The sequence below is a fragment of the Leuciscus leuciscus genome, assembly GCF_965113295.1.
Source record: "Leuciscus leuciscus genome assembly, chromosome: 22".
In the NCBI taxonomy this organism is placed as follows: domain Eukaryota; kingdom Metazoa; phylum Chordata; class Actinopteri; order Cypriniformes; family Leuciscidae; genus Leuciscus; species Leuciscus leuciscus.
In genome coordinates this window covers 3,858,666-3,881,817 of record NC_138746.1, presented here as the reverse complement: position 1 = coordinate 3,881,817, position 23,152 = coordinate 3,858,666, and the positions used below count along the sequence as shown (strand labels likewise).

Sequence of the window (23,152 nt, the reverse complement as noted above, 5' to 3'; positions counted from 1 at the left end):
CATTTTAGTGAAAGATAGGGGTACTGTCCAGGTTTTCCCCTGCTTTCAGTCCACATGCCATACAAAGGATACAAAATAAAATATATGATTTTCAATGTTGACACCTTTCTTTAAGAAAAATACTGCCAAGATACTGGGGTTTTACTGGGTTTTTTTGGACATGCATCACGGAAATATATAAATATTTTTGGCCATATACGTGATAATACTAAGGTATTGTATAAAGTACCATAGTAATCCACGACATGTATCGAAAAACCACGCTAAAGCCATGATACAGTGAATGATAGCACCATCACGTCACATTGTGGGCCCGACAGACGCGTGCGATTGCGCTTCCAGAACGCAGCTCTCTGATTGGTCAGAAGTTCGGAAGTGCGTCACGGGATAACAACATGTCCGCGTTCATTTGAAACAGTGTAGTGTGCTCTGCTCGATCGGTTTTCACTGCATACTTTGATGTGTTTGTATGTTGGGCTCAACGAGCAGGCGATTGCAGAGGGAGAGGCATCTGTCAAAGGGAAGGACCGCACTCCAGGACAGGAAGATCGACTATTTGTTATTAGCAGGTGAAGATTGGAGCGGATGTTAGCAGTAGCTCGGCTGCTAATGCTGACAGGAGAACAGTCTAACTGAAATATAGAAAGTTTCGTGTTTTTCCCCTAAACACTGTTACACGTTACAAGCAAAAACAAATGATTAAAGGTCATGTGCAGTGTAATTGAGGAATTTACTAAAGGATTTCCCCGGAATTCATTAAGTAATGAAGTAATCGCATGCCATAACAAATGTAATTGTCACTGATACATGACACTGGATAAAAACTGCACTAACAGTTAAATGTTTTATTTTTATGAGCAGCTGATGAACTTTTGCTTTGTGTGGTGATTTTAGGTGGACAGTTGACAGTGCATGGAATATACTGATAGATTGACAGATAGATGTTGTATGGAAATAAATATTATATGTGTGTTGATAGATAGACAGAACGATTGATGGATAGACAGGCAGAATGATGGATAGATAAAACAACAGATAGAACTATAGACAGACAGAACGATAGATAGATTAGATATGCATATGTCTGCTAGATTGATAGGTGGATATATGCACAGATGTTTTGTCATATAAACTGAAAGAAAGACATGTAGGCTATATAGACTGACAAAGAGATAGGCAGTTATGCTAAAATGCTGGCTTATTATTATATTAAGTATAGTACAATTGTAATGCAATTTCAAAGATATATATTATCTAATGTTACAACATATAAGGTCTCGCACGACCATGTTCATTTGTTTGTGTTTTGGATGTTTATGCTTTTTTTCACTAAATATGCACATTCACCTATGTTTTTATGTGCTTCATTGAGCACTGAGTCATATTCTGTGAAAAACAGCAGCAATGTCAAAATTAACATATTCTCAAAAAAGTGCTTTTGAAAAGATGTTTGAGATATTATAAGGTCATCAATAATGCAGACTTAATTTGCTGCCATACTGAAGGTAACATAAATGTCAACCCATTCTGTATTAATAACACCGTTTTTTTTCTATGTCCTTGTGTTTCACAGAAATAATGCTGATATTGGGAACTCATGTCGCACATCTATGAAGAGAGAGCCACAATGATAGCCGCAGGCGAATTGCAGTCGTTTGTCCCATTCGGTCGTGAGCACTGCAAAAATCACCCGAATGCCGTGAATCTCCAGCTGCGGCAGCTCCAGCCGGCCTCTGAGCTCTGGTCCTCCGACGGGGCGGCTGGGCTCGTGGGATCCCTTCAGGAGGTCACTCTACAGGAGCGAGAGAAGGTAGTTTTTCCCCATTTGACTGTTTGTTCTGTGGAACACAAAAGGAGATGTTTAGCAGAATGTTTGCACTGCTCTTTTTCCTTAAAGTGAAAGCAAACTTTTGTTAATTAAAATACTAAATGTTTTAGAGGGTTAGTTCACCCAAAAATGAATCTGTCATTAATTATTCACCTTCATGTCTTTCCAAACCTGTAAGACTTTCGTTCATCTTCTGAACACAAATGAAGATCTTTTTGATTAAATCTGAGCAATTTCTGTCTCTCCATTTCCAGCTACGCTACTGACACTTTGACGCTTCAGAAAGTTCATAAAGAGATTGTAAAACTAATCCATATGTTTTGACCGGTTTAGTTAATTTTCTGAAGAGTCTCAATCACTTTATATGATGAACAGATTTAATTTAGGCTTTTATTCACATATAAACATTGATCAGAGAACATAAACAGAAGCTCAACCGAACCTGCTTGACACACGAGAACAAACCTCTTGCTGAAACTCAAACGTGATGCGTAACACGAGAATGAACCTCGTTGGTTTTCACACGTCAAGCGAACATGCATGAGCTTCCGTTTATCAAAACTGATGTGTGAGCTGATGAATGTTTATGTGAATAAAAGCCTAAATTAAATCTGTTCATCATATAAAGCGATCTTGTCTTTACATATAGTTTGGACTAAACCCCTCAATTCATATGGATTAGTTTTACGATCTCTTTATGAACTTTTTGAAGCGACAAGGTGTCAGTTGCGTTGACTGTCAATGAAGGGACAGAAATTGCTCCGATTTAAAGAAGTGATGAACTGAGAAATAAAATTTTCCTTGAGCTTTTGACATATAAGAGGTCATCATACTGTAAGAATATCCTGTAAGTTTCAGAACTGAAAACTTCCTTGTTAGTCCAATAAAAGCTTTTAATGACACCAGGCACAGCAAACGACAGGTTTTTCAAAGTGGGGATCTATGACGTCAAAGGGTATCAAACCCCGCCTCTCGCCCACCGATTCATGCATTACATGAAACTCATTATAATATGCAAAACTGTTATCCAATCATAGCAGTGGGCGTTTACTTCCAAGTCTTCAATGAGAAACGCCCATAAAAACCGAGCGTTTCAGGAGCTAGGCTCAAAACCAGGGTAGAAAATAGCCTATTACTTATTAATTTTGATGTTTTTGAATGTAAAAACCAAGCAAACGTCATAAGTTGACCTCAGACAACAATATAAAAAAGCCAGTTCATGACCCCTTTAATCAAAAAAGATCTTCATTTTTGTTCCGAAGACGAACGAAAGTCTTACAGGTTTGGAACGACATGAGGATGAGTAATTAATGCCAGAATTTACGTTTTTTGTTGAACTATCCCTTTAAGTATGATTATGGTGTGATTGGCAGGAGCGCTGGTGGCTGAGGAAGGGAACGGCTCCTGATGAGGTTGAATATGAGGAGGAGCTGTATGTGGCTGGAAACATGGTCATCTGGAGTCGTGGCAGTAAGAATCAAGCCTCATATGTGTACAAGGCCTTCACGGTGGACAGCCCAGTTCAGCAGGTACTATCTAACTTGTGCTAGACCTTTTCTCAGAATAAACCTCACTTTTCCAAGCCATTTCTGGGTAAAGTGAGAAATATAATAATTACCGTTTGGTATTTTTTTAGGTAATACAATCAATTCTATACACTACCATTTAAAAAGTTTGGGGTTGGTAAGGTTTGTTTATGTTTTTGACCGAAAGTCTCTTCAGCTCAACAAGACTGCATTTATGTGAACCAAAAACAGCTAAAAAAAAACCCCCAATAATATTGTGAAACATTTGTACAATTTAAAATAAGTGTTTTCTATTGTAATATGTTTTATTCATATGATCAAATCATCACTCCAGTCTTCAGTGTCACATGATCCTTCAGAAATCATTCTAAATATGATGATTTGCTGCTCAAGAAACATTTCTGATTATTATCAATGTTGACATAATTTTTTTTTTATGATTCTTTGATAAATAGAAACAGCATTTATTTGAAATAGAAATCTTTTGTAACCTTATAACTATCACTTTTGATCAGTTTACTACATCCTTGCTGAATAAAAGTATTAATGCCCCCCCCAACAAACTAACCTACTGACCCCAGTGAACGGTAGTGTATTTTTGAAGTGCCCAAATACTTTTTGAGTGATTAAGAATCACTTTTCATACTTTTCATAATTCAGTATAATATAATTTCACTCATTGTTTTATAGGCTCTATGGTGTCATTTCACCGTTCCTCAGTCTAAAAAAGATGGTAAGAATTTTATACATTTTTGTGTTGTTATATTATTGTTGCCACACAAGTTAAAACATTATATATATTACTTTATTGCATTTTAAATGTTTAATTGCTTCAGTAGCAAGTATATGATGCTGACTCTTTTTAGTGGTTGAGTGATTATTTTTCCTCCTAATCTCCAGTAAAGGATGTTGTGGAGCAGACGGTGTGTATTGTCCAGAGTACCTGTGTGAACGTCCACAGCATGAGTGGCAAAGAGTTCCTATCTCCACTCCCCTTCCAGGTCAGAATGCTTAATGTCTGTGTCTGTTGGGTTTCTCCACAGTACATCTATGTCTAAAAACAATTGACAGAGGCCTTGCTCACAAATCCGGTTTAAATGGCTGTATCATCCTTGTGTGTTTGCAGCAGAGCCTTTGTCACGGACAGAACGTTTGCTAGTGCCATCAGGGATTTAGTCAGCCTGACTGTCTTTTTTAGCTCAGTGACTGATTATGTGTGGTAGTTGTCCATTTCATGAGGCATAATGGGTTATTTGGCACGCAAGCAGGAAAGGGGGGCGGTTTTGGTTTTAGTAACAGTATTTAGACAGCGCAATTTACAGTTTTGACTAATGCTGGCTTTATTTTACTCGAGCATGTTCTGGCATGTTGCCCCAGAGGCTTTTCCTAAACATTTCAGACTTATGCGTTTAAATGGGCGTGAGGGGAATTGGGACTGGAACTGGGAGCCTGAAACTTTGGCATTGCACAATGCATTTTTTCCATAATAGAATAAAAGTTTGTCTGTTTGTTTGTAAAAATGTCTAGATTGAATACAAGCAACACAGCATTGGGTACTCTGCTATTGTAAATATAGGATGTGCATAGTAACAATGTCCCTTTTGCTGTCTATAATCCTTGCATAAATACTATTTTCAATCAGCTGAAAAATTGCAATGTTCCGTCTTTCTCTTGATCGACTGTTACTGGGTTTCGTTTGTAGGTCTCCGCTCTCTGGTCAACAAAGTTCGGCTTGCTTTTGGAGCGCAAAAATATTACAGTTGACGGCCCCATGAGCCCCAACAGGTATTTATTTATTTATTTCATTTATTTTTCAACATGCAGAATGTTAGTACTGTAAGTGCTTATATTTGAGCATTGTAAAAGATGCTTGTGTAAGTGTGAATATGGTGTTGAATGATTTGAATCTTGTTATCAGGGAACCTCTCCCGACCCTGTTCAGCATGCTGCATCCCTTAGATGATATCGCTCCTGTTGTTTGTAAGTCCAGCGGTAAGACTTGAGAACTTGTACTTTGTTAGTGTTATTTTAGTATTATTTGTGACTTATTATGATTTATTAATATTTTAAATTAGCTTTTAGTAATTTTAGTGTTTCAACTTCAAACTTCAACTTATTTTATTTCAGTTAGTTGCCAAATAATTTATTTTTATTTTATTTGATCACTGTACCTCAGGAAGGAATGTTTAAGATTTGGCATTTTTGTTGTGTTTTAAATGTTGGTGCAATTATTAATTATTTTCCACTATGACACACAAAGTCTCATGGTTTTGCACTTGTGTTCTCCATGGTCCTCTGTCTTGGAACTTATCCATTTAAGCCATATTTAAGTAGACCATTTATTAAATTAACATTTATTGGATTAATGTTGAGACCCATGGTCTAAAATTACCTACCTGTCAATGGCAAGTGATATCAAATATTTATTTACAGAGGCCATTTATATTAATTACATTTGAATTTAATTACAGTTATATATTGTGATTATTGAGGAGTAGTTTTTCTTGCATATTAGGGCGTTTTTACATCTGGTCACTTCATGCATTTTTATTGATCCAATTTGAAAAACTGTTCAATGTACACTTGGCCTCATAAATGTATTTCCACAAAAATAAATAAAAATCTGATCTTCAGTTTCCGTTCACGTCAACAAAAACAACAGATTTGAGCTGCACGTCATTTATTACTACCTAAGCGGCATCAGCACTGGTAAGATAATTTAGTCTTATAATAATTTATAATTTAGTATTAGCGTTTGATGCATTACAACCAGATGCATTTATACTTGTCCAGTTTCACTTCAGAATGCATATTAAACCACCTCCTTAAGTGGTTTGAGTGATCGGATTTAAATCCGTCTTGAAAGCGTTTCGGAGGGCATTTACACCTGGTCTGTATATTTGGTCAAACGCTCTGTATATTTCTATGGCATTTATAGATTTGGCTTCTACAACCAGATGCATTTACACTTGTCCAGTTTCACTTCAGAATGCATCTTAAACCACCTCCTAAAGTGGTTTGAGTGATCGGATTTAAATCCGTCTTGAAAGCGTTTCGGAGGGCATTTACACCTGGTCTTTTCACGATCGGATTGCATACATTTGGCACTTGGAAAGTGTTAGTTTTGGACAAACCATTGAATTAACTCTATAATAATGAATGACACTGATGTATTGTCGATCTCTGACTTAAGAATGTGTCATGTGTTGATGCTCTTGTTGTTCCCACTCATTGGTTCAGGTCTGTTTGAGGCCCGACTCCAGTATGTTTCAGACAGCGCTCAGAGAGTGGTGTTCACCTGCCTCAAGCCTTCCATTATCATGACGTACGACACGCAGCAGTGCACACACACCGTCTGGACCCTACGCAAAGTCACACCTGAGGTATGGTTGCTTCATGCAGTCGTAATGAAATATCCCGTTTCTGTGTTTTTTTGTTAATGCTTAGAGGATGACATCAATATTAGAACTGGTCAATGCTCTAACGTTTGAGATTAAAAATGTTAAAATCTCACCTTTCATCGAGTGTGTAAAATAGCTGCTTGAGCATGTAAATGTTCTGCAAAGTTTTAAAGATCAAAGTGCACAACAAATAATGTTATTGTCTCCTAAAAGAAAGAATCAATTCTAAAAAGTCATCAGCAATTTCAGTCTCACTTCCTGTTACAAACCTATGTAGGTTTGGGTAACACTTTATTTTACAGTGTCCTTGTTACATATGTTACATGTACTTACCATAGTAATAACAGTAAATTATGCATAATTACATGCAACTAACCCTCAACCAAATCCTAATCCTACCCTAACCCTATAGACCTCATGTGCCAGAGAAACGAGGGCGCCGCCATCTTTAGAATATTGTCTTTGAACTTCCGTTTTTGCGGTCGCTCTGTATATTTCTATGGCATTGCTGTCCAGGAGTAATTAGCTTTTGAAGTGGATTTACTTAATGTGAAGTTAACGAAAGTTATCATGAGGATTGTAATGTTAAAAGCAGATGTCTTAACAAATGTCAGTCGACCGGGAAGATTTTAAAACGAGCCGTTCATTCATAAATACGCAAGATCGCTGTGAAAGTACAGACCGGAAGACAAGAGACAACGAGCACGGCGCTGAAAAGGGGCGGGACTACATAAGGTCTATAGTAAGTACATGTAGTTGATTAATATTACTCAGTACTTAAATGTATAATTACACTGTAACAATGACACCTTAAAATAAAGTGTAACCTAGGTTTGTAACAATTTGCATAATGCCAGCCTATGGTCTTCATTGGCCGCCTGCAAACAGCATCTACTTTGCCCCGCCCTCAAACACTGTAGTTGTAGCTGAGACTGGAAGAGTTTGGTTCGTGTTGTTCATGTCGAGAAGATGCTTTTTTTCTCGCCGAGGATCAACTTTGCATGCACTTCCAAAGCCCATTGTTACTGTTCGTATCATTCTGTATCAAGTGCTGAGGAAGATTCGGATATGGTTCAGATATGGTTCATATCCATATCACAAAGAGAAATTCAGATATGGTTATAGGCGTTTCGTTTCTAACATGCCCTGTAAGTGGTTGACCAGTCACAACAGACTGGGCCATCTGACCAATCAGAGCAGAGTAGAATGAGAAATGAGGTGCAATGTGTTTTCTGACTTTAGATGCATGTACACCTATTGTAGGAGACCTCCAAAGCAAAATGAGGAACCTTTAAAATAGCATCATAGGGGCACATTAAAGCAACACCAAAGATTCTTTTGTATCTTAAAATAATGTTTCCAAAATCGTCAACTCGTAACAGGGTGACCGGCACTTCTGCATTCGCTTTGCGACCCTCTATCGGCTATAACCGCACTATGCAAGTTTTCCAGATCGGCTAGCGGATCTGTAGTTCGAATGAGACATAAGAAACTACAAATTTGACTTGCTTTACGGGAAGCGTTACTATAGCCGATAGGTGGAGCCTATATAAAAAATAGCCGTTTCTAATGTCACAATACATCATACTTTCATAAAATCATGCAATATACTCTACCTTGTCTGTGGACATCGTTATTTCCAAAGCCGGTGCTGGATAAACAAATAGCGTGCGTGCGACGGTAGGCTGCGGTGGGCTACATTATTTACGACAGCGGTAATGGACAATTCCGCTTCCAACCTGTAGGGGGGCCGAAGAGGAAAAGTGCTTTGGTGTTGCTTTAACCGTGTTAAATGTCTTTAATCCAGTTAAACCATTTACCTAATCTTGTCTAAAGACTGGATTGAATAAGATCACCATCACTGGTGTCTATTTAGATTTTTTACTAATGGCTAATATAAAGTAAAGTAATTTGGAATCTTTTTATATCAGAATTTGACATTGAAGCGAAATATCACTAATTAGCAGCAAATCACACCATAATGTTAATGAGAACTACCTGAGCACTACTGTGGTACTAATAAAAATAATCTTTAATAGATATTATAAAAAAAATTTCCTTAAAAGAGGAATTTCGTGCATGAACTTATAGTGCTACACTTAAAAAAAGTGATCAAACATCTGGCCTTGTTCTGCATGTCCATGTGGTTTTTGCAGGAGAAGACCACGGTATTGAAGTGTCCAGACCAGCCTGGGCCGGGTCAAACTCCCAATGCAGCCCCCAGCTTCCTCAGCACCCACCTGAGAAACGTGAACCGGCTGGACTCGCCCGCCTCGCCCCTGCACTGTCACGCTCTGCACAACCAGAGCCGAATTCCTGCCTCTCCGGCCCTGCACTCCCGGGTTCACTCGCCTAGCATTTCAAACATGGCTGCTCTCAGGTATGTCTACACATGGGGAAAAAACCACACTACTCATGCTTTTTCTGGGCTATGTATAATGCACACAGTATATGTACATTTTATGTAGGCAGTAGAAGATTTTTATGCAAAAATGATTCATATACACTAATAAGGCGCTAAAAATGTATTATTTTGCATTTTTTTGCAGCAAACATGCATTAAATTGATCAGAAGTGACAGTAAAGGCATTTATAATGTTACAAAAGATTTCAATTAAATTTTGTTCTTTTGAACTGTTTATCAAAGAGAAAATGTATCACATTTTTCAGAAAAAGATTAAGCAACGAAACTGTTTTCAGCATTGACAATTAAAAGAAATGTTTCTTGAGCACCAAATCAGCATATTTGAATTATTTTACATAATTGTAACATTTCACAATATTACTGTTTTTACTTAATTTTTTTATCAAATAAATATGAGACTTGAGCACCAAATCAGCATATTTGAATTATTTTACATAATTGTAACATTTCACAATATTACTGTTTTTACTTAATTTTTTTATCAAATAAATATGAGACTTTTTTCAAAAACAAAAAATGTCATACCGACCACAAATTTTTAAATGGTAGAGTAAATATTAAATAGTGCTTGAGTGATCGAATGGCATTCAAGCGTAGTTCAGGCAGACCACTGATCGCTGAGCAATATCAGCTGACGCTCAGCTGATTGGTTACTCCACCTCTTCTAATCAACTATAGTATTTAAGCTCATTCAACGAATGCTCCGCAGTCTGTCTTTACACCCACCTCCACCCCTTCTCCTCCTAGCATCTTCATAATAGAGAAACTCTATGTACGTAATCATTGTATCTCCTTCTGTAAACAAATGCTAAAAAACATTTGGTTATTAAAGTGGCGCTATGCAGTTTTGGCAATTTCTTCGCTGTTTTCTTGCTTTTTGCTCGCAGGTTTCTTTATAGAGCTCCCCCTGCAGCTTCAGAATAGATATTTGACAACACTGTCGTAAAAACTCGTTGGTGACTCTCCCCCCTCCCATCTTCTCCCGCTGGTCATATGCATTTGTTTTCAAAGATGCCGGCGAACGCACGGTGCCATGTCCACTGAGGCATGAATGATACACAGAAGGCTAGCATAAATGTATGTGTGCAGTGCCGTAAAGCAATTCGTTACATCGCTAGACCTGATATCACACGGTACTTCCTGACGCTGAGGCCCGCCGGCCCAAAGTTGCAAGGGTGGTTTTTCCGCTCAAAGGCGCTAGGGGGAAGCGAGACGGCCACCATTCAACCCGAAAAAAGTCATATAACCATTCCAATGACTCTGAAGCTGTTCAGTTAAGGTCAATTAAGCTAAAAAAAACTGCATAGTTCCCATTTAAAAGGCTTGGTGGATTTGTGTCAAGGATGTATCTCAAGCTGTCTATTATGGCAGCTCGAGCACCTTAGAGCCTAAGCCTCTCGCCAAATCCAGAGATTGTCAATAAATGTCATTCTCAATTTCCTGACTGAAATGTAAATTAATATAAGAAAAGTTAAGAAAAAAATATATAAAATGGGTAAATGTGCAAATTTGTGTCTAAATGTGCTCTTTTGGTTTCTCTTTAATTTGACATCAGTCGGGCTCACTCCCCTGGCATCGCCGTGCCCTCTTTCTCTGGAACTCAGCGTTTCAACATGTCCTGCCACACCCCGTCCCCGCGTGGCCACAGCATCCTGGCCTCTCCCAACAGCACCCTGAACGACACGGCCCTGCTGCCCGAGATGGAGCCCATTCTACCAGACCTCTGCATCGAGCAATTGTGGACAGAAACCAGCGCCATCTCCAGGTCCACAGAGTTTTGTCGTGCCCGTGTTTATGAGCCGAGAGCATTTACCGATGAAGTTACTGTTGATGTTTGTCCTGAAATCAGTGTTGTGTCCATGTTACAGGGAGAAAGGCTGCCAAGCCTCTAAAGTCTTCATCACCTCTGATCTGTGTGAGAACAGGTACCTGTGCTTCCTGGTCGAGTCCCACCAGCAGCTCAGGTGAATGTGTGTCTTATTTATTTATTTATTTATTTATTTTGCTTCTACAATAATGGGACAGACTGATTTGCTTTCTTATTATTTAACTATTTTAAATCTCTAGTGCTTCTAATCTTAAGCTAAATGATCTGTCTTGTGTGCTATTTGCAGGTGTGTAAAATTTCTTGAGAGCAATGAAACTTCTCAACTGATATTTGCATCAGTAACTGTTATCACCGCAAAAGATGCCGCCCCTCTTGAGGTGAGTATTTGAATTAGAGGACTAGAGTCAAATAGTTGATCTACGAATAGTGCAACCTTGAGTTATCCTACAGGAAAAAAAAACACGTCACAATATTCCTCATTTAAATAATTCCCACTTAAGACATACACAACAAAAAGGCGCAAGGCTGGGTTCAGTTGTGTTAGTGGTGTGTTGAAAATCACGGTTATGGTAAGGGCCGTGACATTTACCAAACACACTCGAAGTGGTTGACATATCACAACACACCGGTCCAATCAGAGCACAAGGAAGGAGGGGCTTCATAGAGACAGGAACTAAACAGAGCGTTACTGACAGACTGGGAAGAGAGGAGCCGCAACAATGTAGGAGTAGTAGTATTTGAGTTTATTGACACATCAGCTTCACAGGCTATATCATGGCAAATACAGATTATACATTAGAGAGAAAAAAACTATTTGTTTGTTATAAAACAAAATGTTATATATAAGATACTTACAAAATAAGTCCTTAAAATTTTGTCCTGATAATAATCTTTGTCTCATGACATAAAAAATTTGGCAGACCAAAAGCATGTGTTTTATCTACTTGCTGGTGCTACAATATTAGCATTTTGGTGTTTCTTCACCCTTCAGTAAATATCCATGGGTTAATCTGGTGTGGCCTATTGGACACCTTGTATGCACAACTTGGTCATGCCTGGATTTAAAGGAGTAAATGCATCTTCTTTCCATTACAGGATTTATTTCAAATAGTTTGTTAGTTTGACATTAATCCCATTCTGTATATATATATATATATTTTTTTTTTATGTTTTTTTTTTACATTCAGGCATTTAAACCTATTCTAGTATACCTCAAAAACAAAATCAAATCTTTGAAAAAGGGGTTAATAGGCCCCATGTAATTGATGAATTACAGAAATTGCAGAAATAATGTTACCGTTTACTGCACTTTATTTTTCTAGTTATTTACCTATCATGGCTAATGAATCAGACATGTCACACATTTAAAGAAAATAGTTTACCACATTCTACAATAAAGTGGATATGAGAGGAAATATGTAAAGCATTTGTCATCTTGGTGTGTCCTTGAAAGTTGCTAACTATTTTCTCTTTTATCTTCACTGTTGTTCAAGTCGCAATGTAGCAAATTTTTCCATCTGTATTGTGACGTACATCGGTGTGAAATGGATTATCGAAAAACAATAAATGTATGGATGAGCCTCTTCTGTCCATCGGTTTTGAGATATGGGCATTGCATTCAAAAATGAAGGGAGATCCAAATCAAATCTTAGTTGATTTTAAGAAAGTTGCAGAAATTCAAATTATGACATTTTAATTTAAATTACGAGGTCAAAAAAAGTAATAAAACGAATGCATGGATGTATCGTTCACAATAAGATTAATAATAAAGTGAACTTGAAATGAACACCGTAACGAGTTTTGTAATACACTTTTCTGCTATTAATGTGCATAATTCATGTGTGCTATTTGGAAGTTAAGTTACTGAAAGTTAGTTTCCTGTTGGTTAATGTTAATAGCCAAACGCCCACTTTTCGCCATCCAATAAATTGAAAAATCTATGTAAAATGGGTTGCAAATGCCGTTTCTGTGTAGAGTCACATTTCGCCTAATTCATTGTGATCAGATCTTGCTGCTTCTCATAATGAATAATTTACAGTTAAAAAAAAGAAACACTTAATGCCTGTAAATCTTGAATGTCAGTTGTAAGTGTCGTTGTGATTTTGCTGTCGTCATCAGGACCTAAACTTCCTCTTGTTCTTCATTTCTTGAAAGGACATTCATGCTATGCTGGTGCTTGAGGCCAATGGAAGTCTGGTGTTGTACACAGGAGTCACACGGGTGAGGCTTGATTGCATCTGCGGTTTTCACCTCTGAAATGACATTATTAGTGGCCTGAATCATTTTTCCACTTTCAGCTCTTTTGTTCTGAGATGTCTGAGTCTGTTATATGCAGTGTCCCCACCATGCATAGTTCTCTTTTTTTATTAAAAAAGCCAAAGGCATCTGTGCATTACAATTTGCACTCAAAGCCTAGTGTTGAATCTAATACATCATCTCATTCCATCATGTTCCCCACCAATCACCAGAGATTTGAAAATTGGTTTCAGGTGAGTCACTCATATCTGGATGAGAGATTGTCATTAGTGCCGGAGAGAATGCAGTGATTCTTTGCAGAAACACAGGCATGTCTGTTTATACTGTTAGATTCATACAATTTATTAATGTCATTAAATGATACTTACAGATGTATGCATGATTGATGTATAAAAAGCCTCTTTCTCTCCAGCACTGATGATAATGTGTGTTTCAGATGTGGATGACTCACCTCTAACCAATTTTCTAGGTCTAGTTCTCTAGTGATTGGTTGAAAATATGATTGATCAAGGTGACCTATCCAACTGAATACAAAGGCTGTATCCCAATGCTATCCAATGTTGTTATTCTTATAGTTATATAGTATGTGATGGTGATTTGTCCTATAATGCTTTCACGCACACACACACACATACATTTTTATTATATAGGACAGATCACCATCACATACTATATATTAAGACCAATAACACTGGATAGTGGGATGCAGCTTTTGTATTCTATTGAACCTCACCTTGCTCAATCAAATTTTCAGCCAATCACTAGAGAGCTAGACTTGGAAAATACTAGGTTTCAGGGTCTTTAGTATCTAGAGACACTTTTATCTTGCAGTAGCATGTCATTATACTTTCCATCACATGTGTCAAACACAAGGCCCGTGGGCCAAAACCGATCCGCCATCTCATTTCATGCGGCCCGGCAAGTTCATTTAAAAAAAAAAAACTTGAACGAAATGTCTCAGTTAGTGCTGCCCAGTCAATCAGTTACCGCATTTCTTATGAGTATTAACCCTTCAAACGTATCACACGTGTATTCAGAACGTTCAGTGAACGACGTGACGTGACGAACTGCTGAATTCATGACTGCTCTTGCTGAGTAATGGCCCATTCACACTAAGGACAATAACTATAATGATTGTAGAGTGTACACCACAACTATAACGATAATGGCACAAAGTCATTGGAATCAATTTTAGAATGATTTTTTCCAGCCAATCAGAATCCATCCTGCTTTAAAGAACTGGAGAATTTAAAGAGGCAGACCACAAAACTGCAGTGCGCTAATAATAAACAAAGATATTGTGCGCTGGTGTGGATGTTAATATAGTTATAGTTATCTTTCTTGGTGTTGAACGGGCCTTAAGAGACAGACCTGCTCAACACTTGTCATAAATCACAACTCTTCGTTATATTCAATGACAAATGTACTAGTAAAAACATTTATAGTTTGTAAAATACACAATAATGTCTTTGGACGCGACAAAAATCGAAAAAATTACCTTTCAAACATGCTTTTTTAAAAAAATGTCAAACACCCAAGTCTTTAATAAAAACAAAAGTCTGTTTAAAAATTACTGTTATAAAACCAAGGCATAAACATATGGACTTTGTTTAATATCTAAAAAAGTTCACATTGGCAATTTTAGCAAGGCCCTGCAGTAAATAAAATGGATTGAGCACAAACTTGTTTGTTACATATTATGTTTAAAGAAAATCGATAAATTAAGACTAAAATAAAAACAAAAATAAGAAGTATAATGAGTGATGAAATTTGTCCTGAAGTTTCAGTCAGCCCTTTTTAAGGTACACACAAGCTGAGTTTGACACCTCTGCTTTATATACATAAACAGAATTATTATTCTCATTACCTACAAAGTAATTCAGTTTTAAGCTTTTTGTAATACAAAACCGTCCAGTTTTTAAGCTAATAATCATGACTGTTTTACTTCCAGGTCAGCAAAGTGTTTGTCCCTGGCCTTCTGTCTCCTAGCTTCAGTGTGCAGAACCACCAGCCGCAGTTAATCACTCCTCTGGAGAGCATCAGCACCCCCGCCAGGGCCACAGTTCAGCATATGAGCCGACTGGAGGAGGTACTGCAATGTGCTTATTGAGGGAGTGTGTGTGTGTGTTATATTGTAGCCAATTAGTGACACACTAATTGAGTCATATATGTAAGACAAGACCACATTCTTAGAGAGGACTCTTGATATTATGTCCTAATGCTTAATGGCCTTCCACTTTGTTCTTACAAATGGATCAATATCAGTATTAAATCACAGTAATATGGCCTGCTCCATTATTTTTTGCTCTTAAACAACAAAAACAACTTGGCCCACAACATGAGGCTGGTTTGATAATCTAATTTCGTGAAACAGAGATCAAGTAGCCTATATGATTGATAGAATGCTTAGTAAATTATTAATCATACCAAATCTGTAAGTGTATTTAATTATGACTGTTGTTTTAGACCATTTAACATGAAGTATTACACCATTGATAAAAGCTTCTGCAAATGTCCCCTAAAGCACAAACAGCATTTTATTTTGTTCACTTCAAATCCCGAGAACTACAGATGTACTCAGGGCATATGATGTACTTGTGTTGACAAACAAATTTCATTCACTGTTTGTTCCTTTTTATGATGGTAATTTACTACCAATAATGGTCAAGAAAGCAGCCACAAATACCTTTTTTAGTAATATTTTCAAAGCGTTTCATGGCTCTTTTTATTTTAATGATTAACAGTTTATTGTTTTTTCAGAACATTTAAACTTGTTTTGTTTTTGAGGTTTACATGCAGGTAAAAAAAACACTTTAATTTTCTTTAATTCTTCCAAGCTTCAGCTACAACTACAGGGTTTGAAGGCGGGTCAAAGTTAGACGTCTTACTCGGGCATCCAATGAAAACCATAGACTGCCATTATGCAAATGTGTTAGGTTCGAGCAGGAAGACTGGAATTACTTTTTGCATTCACAAACAGCTGTATCACACACTGAATTAAAGGTAATATCTGAAAAAGCATAACAGGGGCACTTCAAATGGAAACAGGTGGCTATGGAAGGGATGGGCATGAACATCATTGTTTAATGGTGTAATGTTTTTGTGTTTTATTATCCGATTCTTCATCTCCTGCTCTAAGGTTGGCATGCCGTCCCCTGTGTTGGAGGTCCGCAACACGGCGCAGCACCACGAATCATCATGGCTGGAAGACTCTCCTTTTCAGCAGGCTGCACCTCATATCCACACCCTCCGAGACCCCGTCAGCAACAGAGTCACGCTGGTTAGTGCAGCCCGGCACCTCTAACCCCCTCTCTGCATTTGGTTTATTGATATTCCAGAGTCAAACAGAGTCATGCTCTTTTAGAGAGGGCTGTACAATTAGGGTGCACTGATACTGATGGCTGAATATTTTAAGAATGGGTAATAATTGATATGATGGCTGGTATTATTAAGCTATAATTATTTATCTCTTGTTCATGAAGCTGCAGTTTGCAATAGTTCATGCAAGCTTTTAATTAAAACCAGACTTTAAAAGTCCCAACGAAACGGAAGCAGAGACAGATTGTTCTTCCGTATTGTGACGTAATTCTGAGTGTAATAGATTATCGAGAAGAAAAAATGTAGGGTGGACACATGGTTCTTTGCATCAGATTTTGATTTGAACTAAATGATTAAAGTCAGTTTTGATATATTTAATATAAAATTAAACATATGCAAGGATGAATTGTTAACAATTAGATCTATAACATGCATTTACAAAATATATAGGGTGAATTTTTTATTTCATGCTGACTTTAACACCTTTTAACAGACTGACACTTCAGTACTTTTGAAAACGTGTATAAAAAGACTTTGAAAATCAATTCTTATGTGATATTATGTGTTTCCAATATCAGCTGATTCCATCAAATCCTGATAATTAATTAATATATATTAGCTGACACTGATATAATTACCAATATATCTTGGATCTCTAATATACAGTGCACAATACATTTGTTTAGACACATTGTTTGCCGAATTAAAGGGATAGAATTTACACCCACAATTTTGGAAATTCTGTCATCATTTACTTACATTGATTTACCCTCAAGTTGTTCCAAACCTGTATGAGTTTCTTTCTTCTGTTGAACACAAAATAAGATATTAAAGAAAGTTGGTAATGAAACAATTGACGGTAGCCATTGACTTCCATAGTAGGAAAAAAAAATACTATGTAATTCAATGGCTACCATCAACTTTCAGGTTACAAACATTCTTTAAAATATCATATTTTGTGTTCAACAGAAGAAAGAAGCTCGTACAGGTTTGGAACAGCATGAGGGTGAGTAAAAAATTTCATTTTTGGTTGAACTGTCCCTTTAATTACAATTTAGCCTATGCATAATAGTGGACAATATATTTGATTCATTGATGACAAATGAGGTATGAAATTAGCACTTATTTATTTACACATTATTTACCCCAGATTCACAAGTTGCCAGTATATTTTGGAAGGAACACTCTTCTGTTGTTCAGCAAAGTGGACACAGTGTTTGTCCGATGGCAGTAATCTCAAAATAGCACTGAGAACAGGCGCGCTCGACTCCCAAACCATTTATGGGTGCGAGTTATAAAGAAGTGATCAAATAAAGATGAAAAACCACACTCTCTAATTATATCTCATATATTTATTTATACCATGTCCACACAGACGCGTTTCAGCCGAAGCCATCATCAGTGTGTCTCAAAATGCCCACATATGTTGCGGTGAATCGACCTGGCTCACTCCATATATCGCTGTCTGTACCATTGACATAAATGTAGGAGCTGCATTCATTCTAAATGCATTTTCAGAATGTCAGAGAGGGTCAAGATGCTTGTGTTTGTGCTGACCACTGCTGCTAAAGGCAGGAGCTGGTAATTGCTTTTGTCGTTCAGTGCCCGGCTGTAATTGAGGGACAGACATGTGCACCAGGAGCCCGTCACTGTTTTGACAAGACTCAATAAAGTCTGGTCCCCTGCAGTCAGCCCCTCTGTGTTGTCATTTCCCACTGAACGGCATGTCCTACTGGAAGAAATCCCCTCGCAGGCCTGTCAAAGCAATCTCGCCACAACCAACTTATGTGGGATGATATGCTTCAGAGAAAGGGGTTTAAAAATAGCCAGTCTAAGGTTTGTTTTCATCCAAGTCATTGTAGAATGCCTGCTGGAAATTTTCTGCATGCAATTGTTCTTTTGTTTTCAATTTATTTTAGCAAAGGGATCAACAATAGCCCGCTTGCTTTTGAATAAATTCGACCAGATATAAATAGCTACGTGACGCCTTTAGGTTCGGACTCTATTTGATGATGTCTGCGGTTCAGTATGTGCTGCTAATATCCGCCTCTCACTTTTCTTTTGTTCCAGGAATTGAGCTCCGGTTCCATGTTAAGAATCACCATTCCTGAGGTGGCCACTTCAGAGCTGGGTAAGAGAGTACACTCGGATAAAAACTCATCCAACAGTGTGATGCATTGCTTCAAATGCTGCACAGAGCTGAGTCACAAGCTGTTTGTGAGCTTGAAAAGGCAAAACAAACCATCAAAACACTCATTTAAAAATAAATAAAACTTTTTCTGAAATATATATTGTGATACGAGGAAATACAGGAATGTTTACAAGATGACCTGAATAGCTATATTTGGAATTAATAATTCTAGAATGGGTGGGTGATTTTGTAGGGGAGTACAGAATAAAAATAATGCCATTTTAAATGAATTAAAATTGAATTTTAATTCAATAATGAAAAAAAATTGAATTTTAATTAAATAATGAAAAAAAAAATATATATATATTTGTACTGGTGCAGACATTTTTTGGTTTGTAAACCATGCATTCAGGGCGGAACGATTTGGGATTGTTTTTAATTTGTGTTCACACTTGGGTTTACCCTTTACTAAATGATTTTTACTTACAAAAATATTTCCAGTCAATATTTGGTAACACTTTACATTAAGGTTTAATTTGTTCACATTAGTTAGCTACATTAGTTAATGAATGAACAATATGTCTTCAGCATTTATTAATCTATAGCATTTATTAATCTTATTTCACTCTCTTTTAAACCAAAATTTGTATCTGGTTGGAAAAACATTATTAATCCCATAAGGGAAATTTTGCCAGACCACAAACATACACATAATTATTTCTATAAACCTAAATAAGTATGAATGTCAAGTCAATAAATTAAATTAATATTACTAACATGAACAATCCATTAACTATTTTATTTCTTTTAAGTAACATTAGCAAAGATATTAATAAATGCTTAGTTATAGTAGTTCATGTTAGCTAATGCATTAACTAACATGAACAATGAGACACTTATTGTAAAGTGTTATTTTTGTAAAGAATATTTGGTCATGTCATATTCATTAATTTTAGACTATGATTAGAATATTTGAAATATTATTTTTTCTAGAGAAACTTTGTTAGTACATTATTGCAATTTTATATTTTTCTTTCCATATTTTTGTTAACAGTATAATTTAGTATTAAATTAATGTACAACCATGGTGCACAAAAACTTTGACGAGATTAACTTTTTTCCAGCCACACTCCTATGAGACCTATCAGTATTTTTTTGTAGTTATTTTGTAGAACTCAGATCCTGATTTATATGGCATAAATGATGTGCTCAAGGCTCCGTCACTAATGAACGCACTTGTGCTTTACTGCGAAGTAAAACTGTGAGTCATTCCTGCCACTTTCTACATTTAGACATGTGACCTTTTCTAATGTGTTTGCTATAATTATTTCAGGAAGTATACATGATACATGCTTAGGGTCTGTTCATGTCATTAGAGCGGTTTGCTATTACTTTTTCTATTGACTTTTTACAATTATAATGTTCACCACCTAGAAACCACCCAAAGCATGCTAGCATGACGGCGATGACTTTTAAATGGACAAACAGCGCTTGCATCCCAAGGTTTCCCGTGGCGGATTCATTTTTATTTATTTATTTTTCTTGGCCTTTCGTCTTAGACTGATTGCGTGCGACATCTACCCATCCAGCTTTCTTTACAATTTTCTCAATTAATGCCAGCTTCCTGTTAATAAGTGCTTTAGTTTGAAAGTGGTGGGCTTTGTACCACTAATAAAGTGACATTTTATTCAGGTCCATCCTGACCTTTCGGAGTTTGTTTGCTAATTAAGCTCTAGGCAAAGTCACTGAGAGTTTGGTGGTGTGAGGCTGAACGATAACAAATAAAATGAAAGAAGTGGAAAATGTCATTTTAGATATCCCTAATTTATGTTTAGTTGGGAACAAAAAAACCTACTTTTACTCGTTTTGCTGGAATTGTATTTTAACCAGTGAAGTTTTCACTGGATTTTTAAATGTAGCTTTATCGCTTGATGTGGTCACTGATACTTACACTGATCTCTCAAGAATTAGTGACAAGGCTGGATGAACAAACTCTTTAGGATTTTAAATGACCAAGGGTATTCACATCTGTGGCTCTACTGCAAAGTTATGAAATGACATAGTAGTGCTGAGATGCTTTACTAACCTTCTAGATGTGACTTGTGTCTCTCCTAAACAAGCTGTGCGATTTGAGGAATCACTCATGTCTCTAGCACAAGCTTGTGGGACAAATTACAAGCTGAATTTAATACTTTGAAATAGGGGTTTGTTTAAATTACTAACCCAAATTACGAGGAGTAGTGATAGTCATGCATGTCTTGGCAAAACATGAAATTCTCTCACTTAAATTATATAAGCTCATTTCCACCATGGAATAAAAAATTTAAAGGTAATTGCAACTTCTTATTTCACAACCCTGACTTTGTTCATCATCTTTACAATTTTGAATGATCGTCTCTCATTTCTGACTTTTTTCTCAGAATTGTTTATAGCACACAATTCTCTCTTTATTTCTTGCAATTTTGAGTTTGTCTCGTGCTTCTGTAGCCTGGGCTTCCCCATGCTGCCTTGAGCGCTGCTAGGCAGCCTGGATACCATGGACCAGATTTTCGCCTCAGCGAGGGGACCAATCACAGAACGGGGAGGGAGCAGCAAGACGATGACGACGTCTATGCGACACATAGAAGCAGTTTGTTTATATCTATGGATCCAACATGGCAGCAGACGCGAAGTTACCTTTCGATGCAGCCTTAGTAGTTCTAAGTAGTTTAGTCTTCTTCAGCCATCGTCGTCTTCCTCGTCAAATTTCTGTCGCTCTACATACGTCATCTGGTATAATTGAAACGATTGGCTATGAGCTACGTACAGGCGCATTTGATAGACATTCGTAGCGCCCAATAAACGGCTCTGGGCATTCGTAAACCACGCCTCAAATACGAGAAAATGAACATGTGGTTCCCAGACCACGTCTCAATGAGAAAGAGGTCTGACGTTAGCCAGGCTAGTACTTCTGACTATTTTTCTCAGAATTAACAGAATATTAATTGAATTAGTGAATGATTTTGTCCATCAATATGAACACAAAATGGAATGTACGTATTACCAAAACATTTCTTGAATGAAATATGCATTTCGTGATAAAGACAGTCGTTTCGTCCACATAATTAGGTGCACCTTAAACAGAGATCATAACCTGGAGAAAAAAAGTCTGCTACAAACTGGGAATTGCATGTCAGAATTCGGAGAAAAAAGGCAGAATTGCGAGATATATACTCGTAATTGCGAGAAATAAAGTCAGAATTGCGATGTACACTCACTGGCCACTTTATTAGGTACACTCGGCTAGTACCGGTTGGACCCCCTTTTGCCTTCAGAACTGCCTTAATTCTTCGAGGCATCGATTAAACAAGGTGCTGGAAACATTCCTCAAAGATTTTGGTCCATATTGACATGAACGCATCATGCATTTGCTGCAGATTTGTCAGATCTGAACGATCTGAACTGTTGATATAAGGCAGGACGGATCCATGCTTTCATGTTGTTACGCCAAATTCTGACCCGACAATCTGAATGTCGCAGCAGAAATCGAGACTCATCAAACCAGGCAACGTTTTCTCAATCTTCTATTGTCCAGTTTTGTTCAGTCTGTTTGAATTGTAGCCTCAGTTTGCTGTTGTTATCTGACAGGAGTGTCACTGGTGTGTCTCTTCTGCTTCAGTGTTTGACATGTTGAGTGTTCAGAGAAGCTCTTCTGCAGAGCTCGGTTGTATCGAGTGCTTATTTGAGTTACTGTTGCCATCAGCCGAACCAGTCTGGTCATTCTCCTCTGAACTCCGGCATCAAAAAGGCATTTTCTCCCACAGAACTGCCGCTCACTGGATATTTCTCTTTTTCGGACCATTCTCTGTAAACCCTAGAGATGGTTGTGTGTGAAAATCCCGGTAGATCAGCAGTTTCTGAAACACTCAGAACAGCCCGTCTGGCACCAACAACCACGACACGCTCCAAGTCCCTTAAATCATCTTTCTTCCTCATTCTGATGCTCAGTTTCAACTTCAGCAGATCGTCTTGACCATGTCTACATGCCTAAATGCATTGAGCTGCTGCCATGTGATCGGCTAATAAGATATTTGCATTATTGAGAAGTTAAACAAACGTACCTAATAAACTGGCCGGTGAGTGTATAAACTCAAAATTGCATGAAATAAAGTCAGAATTCTGAGATAAAAAGTTGCAAATGTTATGTAAAAATGGAAATGGGCTCTCATAGTTAAATATATGTTGAATATTCAAATCAGAAAAGCTATTTCCCATCATTCCATGCCTTTGTGTATTTAACATTTTTTAAATTTCAGATCGTTTCCCCCCCAAATTTAGTATTAAGTATTGGTACATAAGGCCTTTTGCTCAGCAAATTATATCAAGGTTCAAAAATGTCTTATCTTTCTTTTCATTTCATCTTGCTACAGAAATCCTATCCAACCAAACCAAACCCCATG

At 37.2% G+C, this 23,152-nt stretch overlaps 1 protein-coding gene and 1 long non-coding RNA gene across 3 annotated transcripts in view; one reads left to right on the top strand and one right to left on the bottom strand.

Annotated features, from left to right (window-relative positions):
* Positions 1–385: 385 nt before the first annotated feature.
* anapc1 (anaphase promoting complex subunit 1) overlaps positions 386–23,152 on the top strand; it is a 115,164-nt gene continuing 92,397 nt past the window's right edge. For both annotated transcript variants that reach the window (XM_082153266.1, XM_082153265.1), the window contains exons 1-16: positions 386–569; positions 1,574–1,810; positions 3,202–3,357; positions 4,045–4,087; positions 4,255–4,355; positions 5,057–5,139; positions 5,273–5,346; positions 6,595–6,737; positions 8,912–9,135; positions 10,736–10,945; positions 11,049–11,144; positions 11,295–11,385; positions 13,163–13,228; positions 15,216–15,353; positions 16,404–16,544; positions 18,653–18,713. In XM_082153266.1, the coding sequence (XP_082009392.1) occupies positions 1,598–1,810; positions 3,202–3,357; positions 4,045–4,087; positions 4,255–4,355; positions 5,057–5,139; positions 5,273–5,346; positions 6,595–6,737; positions 8,912–9,135; positions 10,736–10,945; positions 11,049–11,144; positions 11,295–11,385; positions 13,163–13,228; positions 15,216–15,353; positions 16,404–16,544; positions 18,653–18,713 (1,840 nt within the window). In that variant the 5' untranslated portion in view covers positions 386–569; positions 1,574–1,597. The remainder of the gene's footprint in view (positions 570–1,573; positions 1,811–3,201; positions 3,358–4,044; positions 4,088–4,254; positions 4,356–5,056; positions 5,140–5,272; positions 5,347–6,594; positions 6,738–8,911; positions 9,136–10,735; positions 10,946–11,048; positions 11,145–11,294; positions 11,386–13,162; positions 13,229–15,215; positions 15,354–16,403; positions 16,545–18,652; positions 18,714–23,152) is intronic.
* Positions 6,857–23,152, bottom strand: part of LOC309486289 — a 54,858-nt gene continuing 38,562 nt past the window's right edge. Inside the window, exon 2 of the long non-coding RNA XR_014201455.1 lies at positions 6,857–7,132. This is a non-coding gene — a long non-coding RNA (uncharacterized lncRNA). The remainder of the gene's footprint in view (positions 7,133–23,152) is intronic.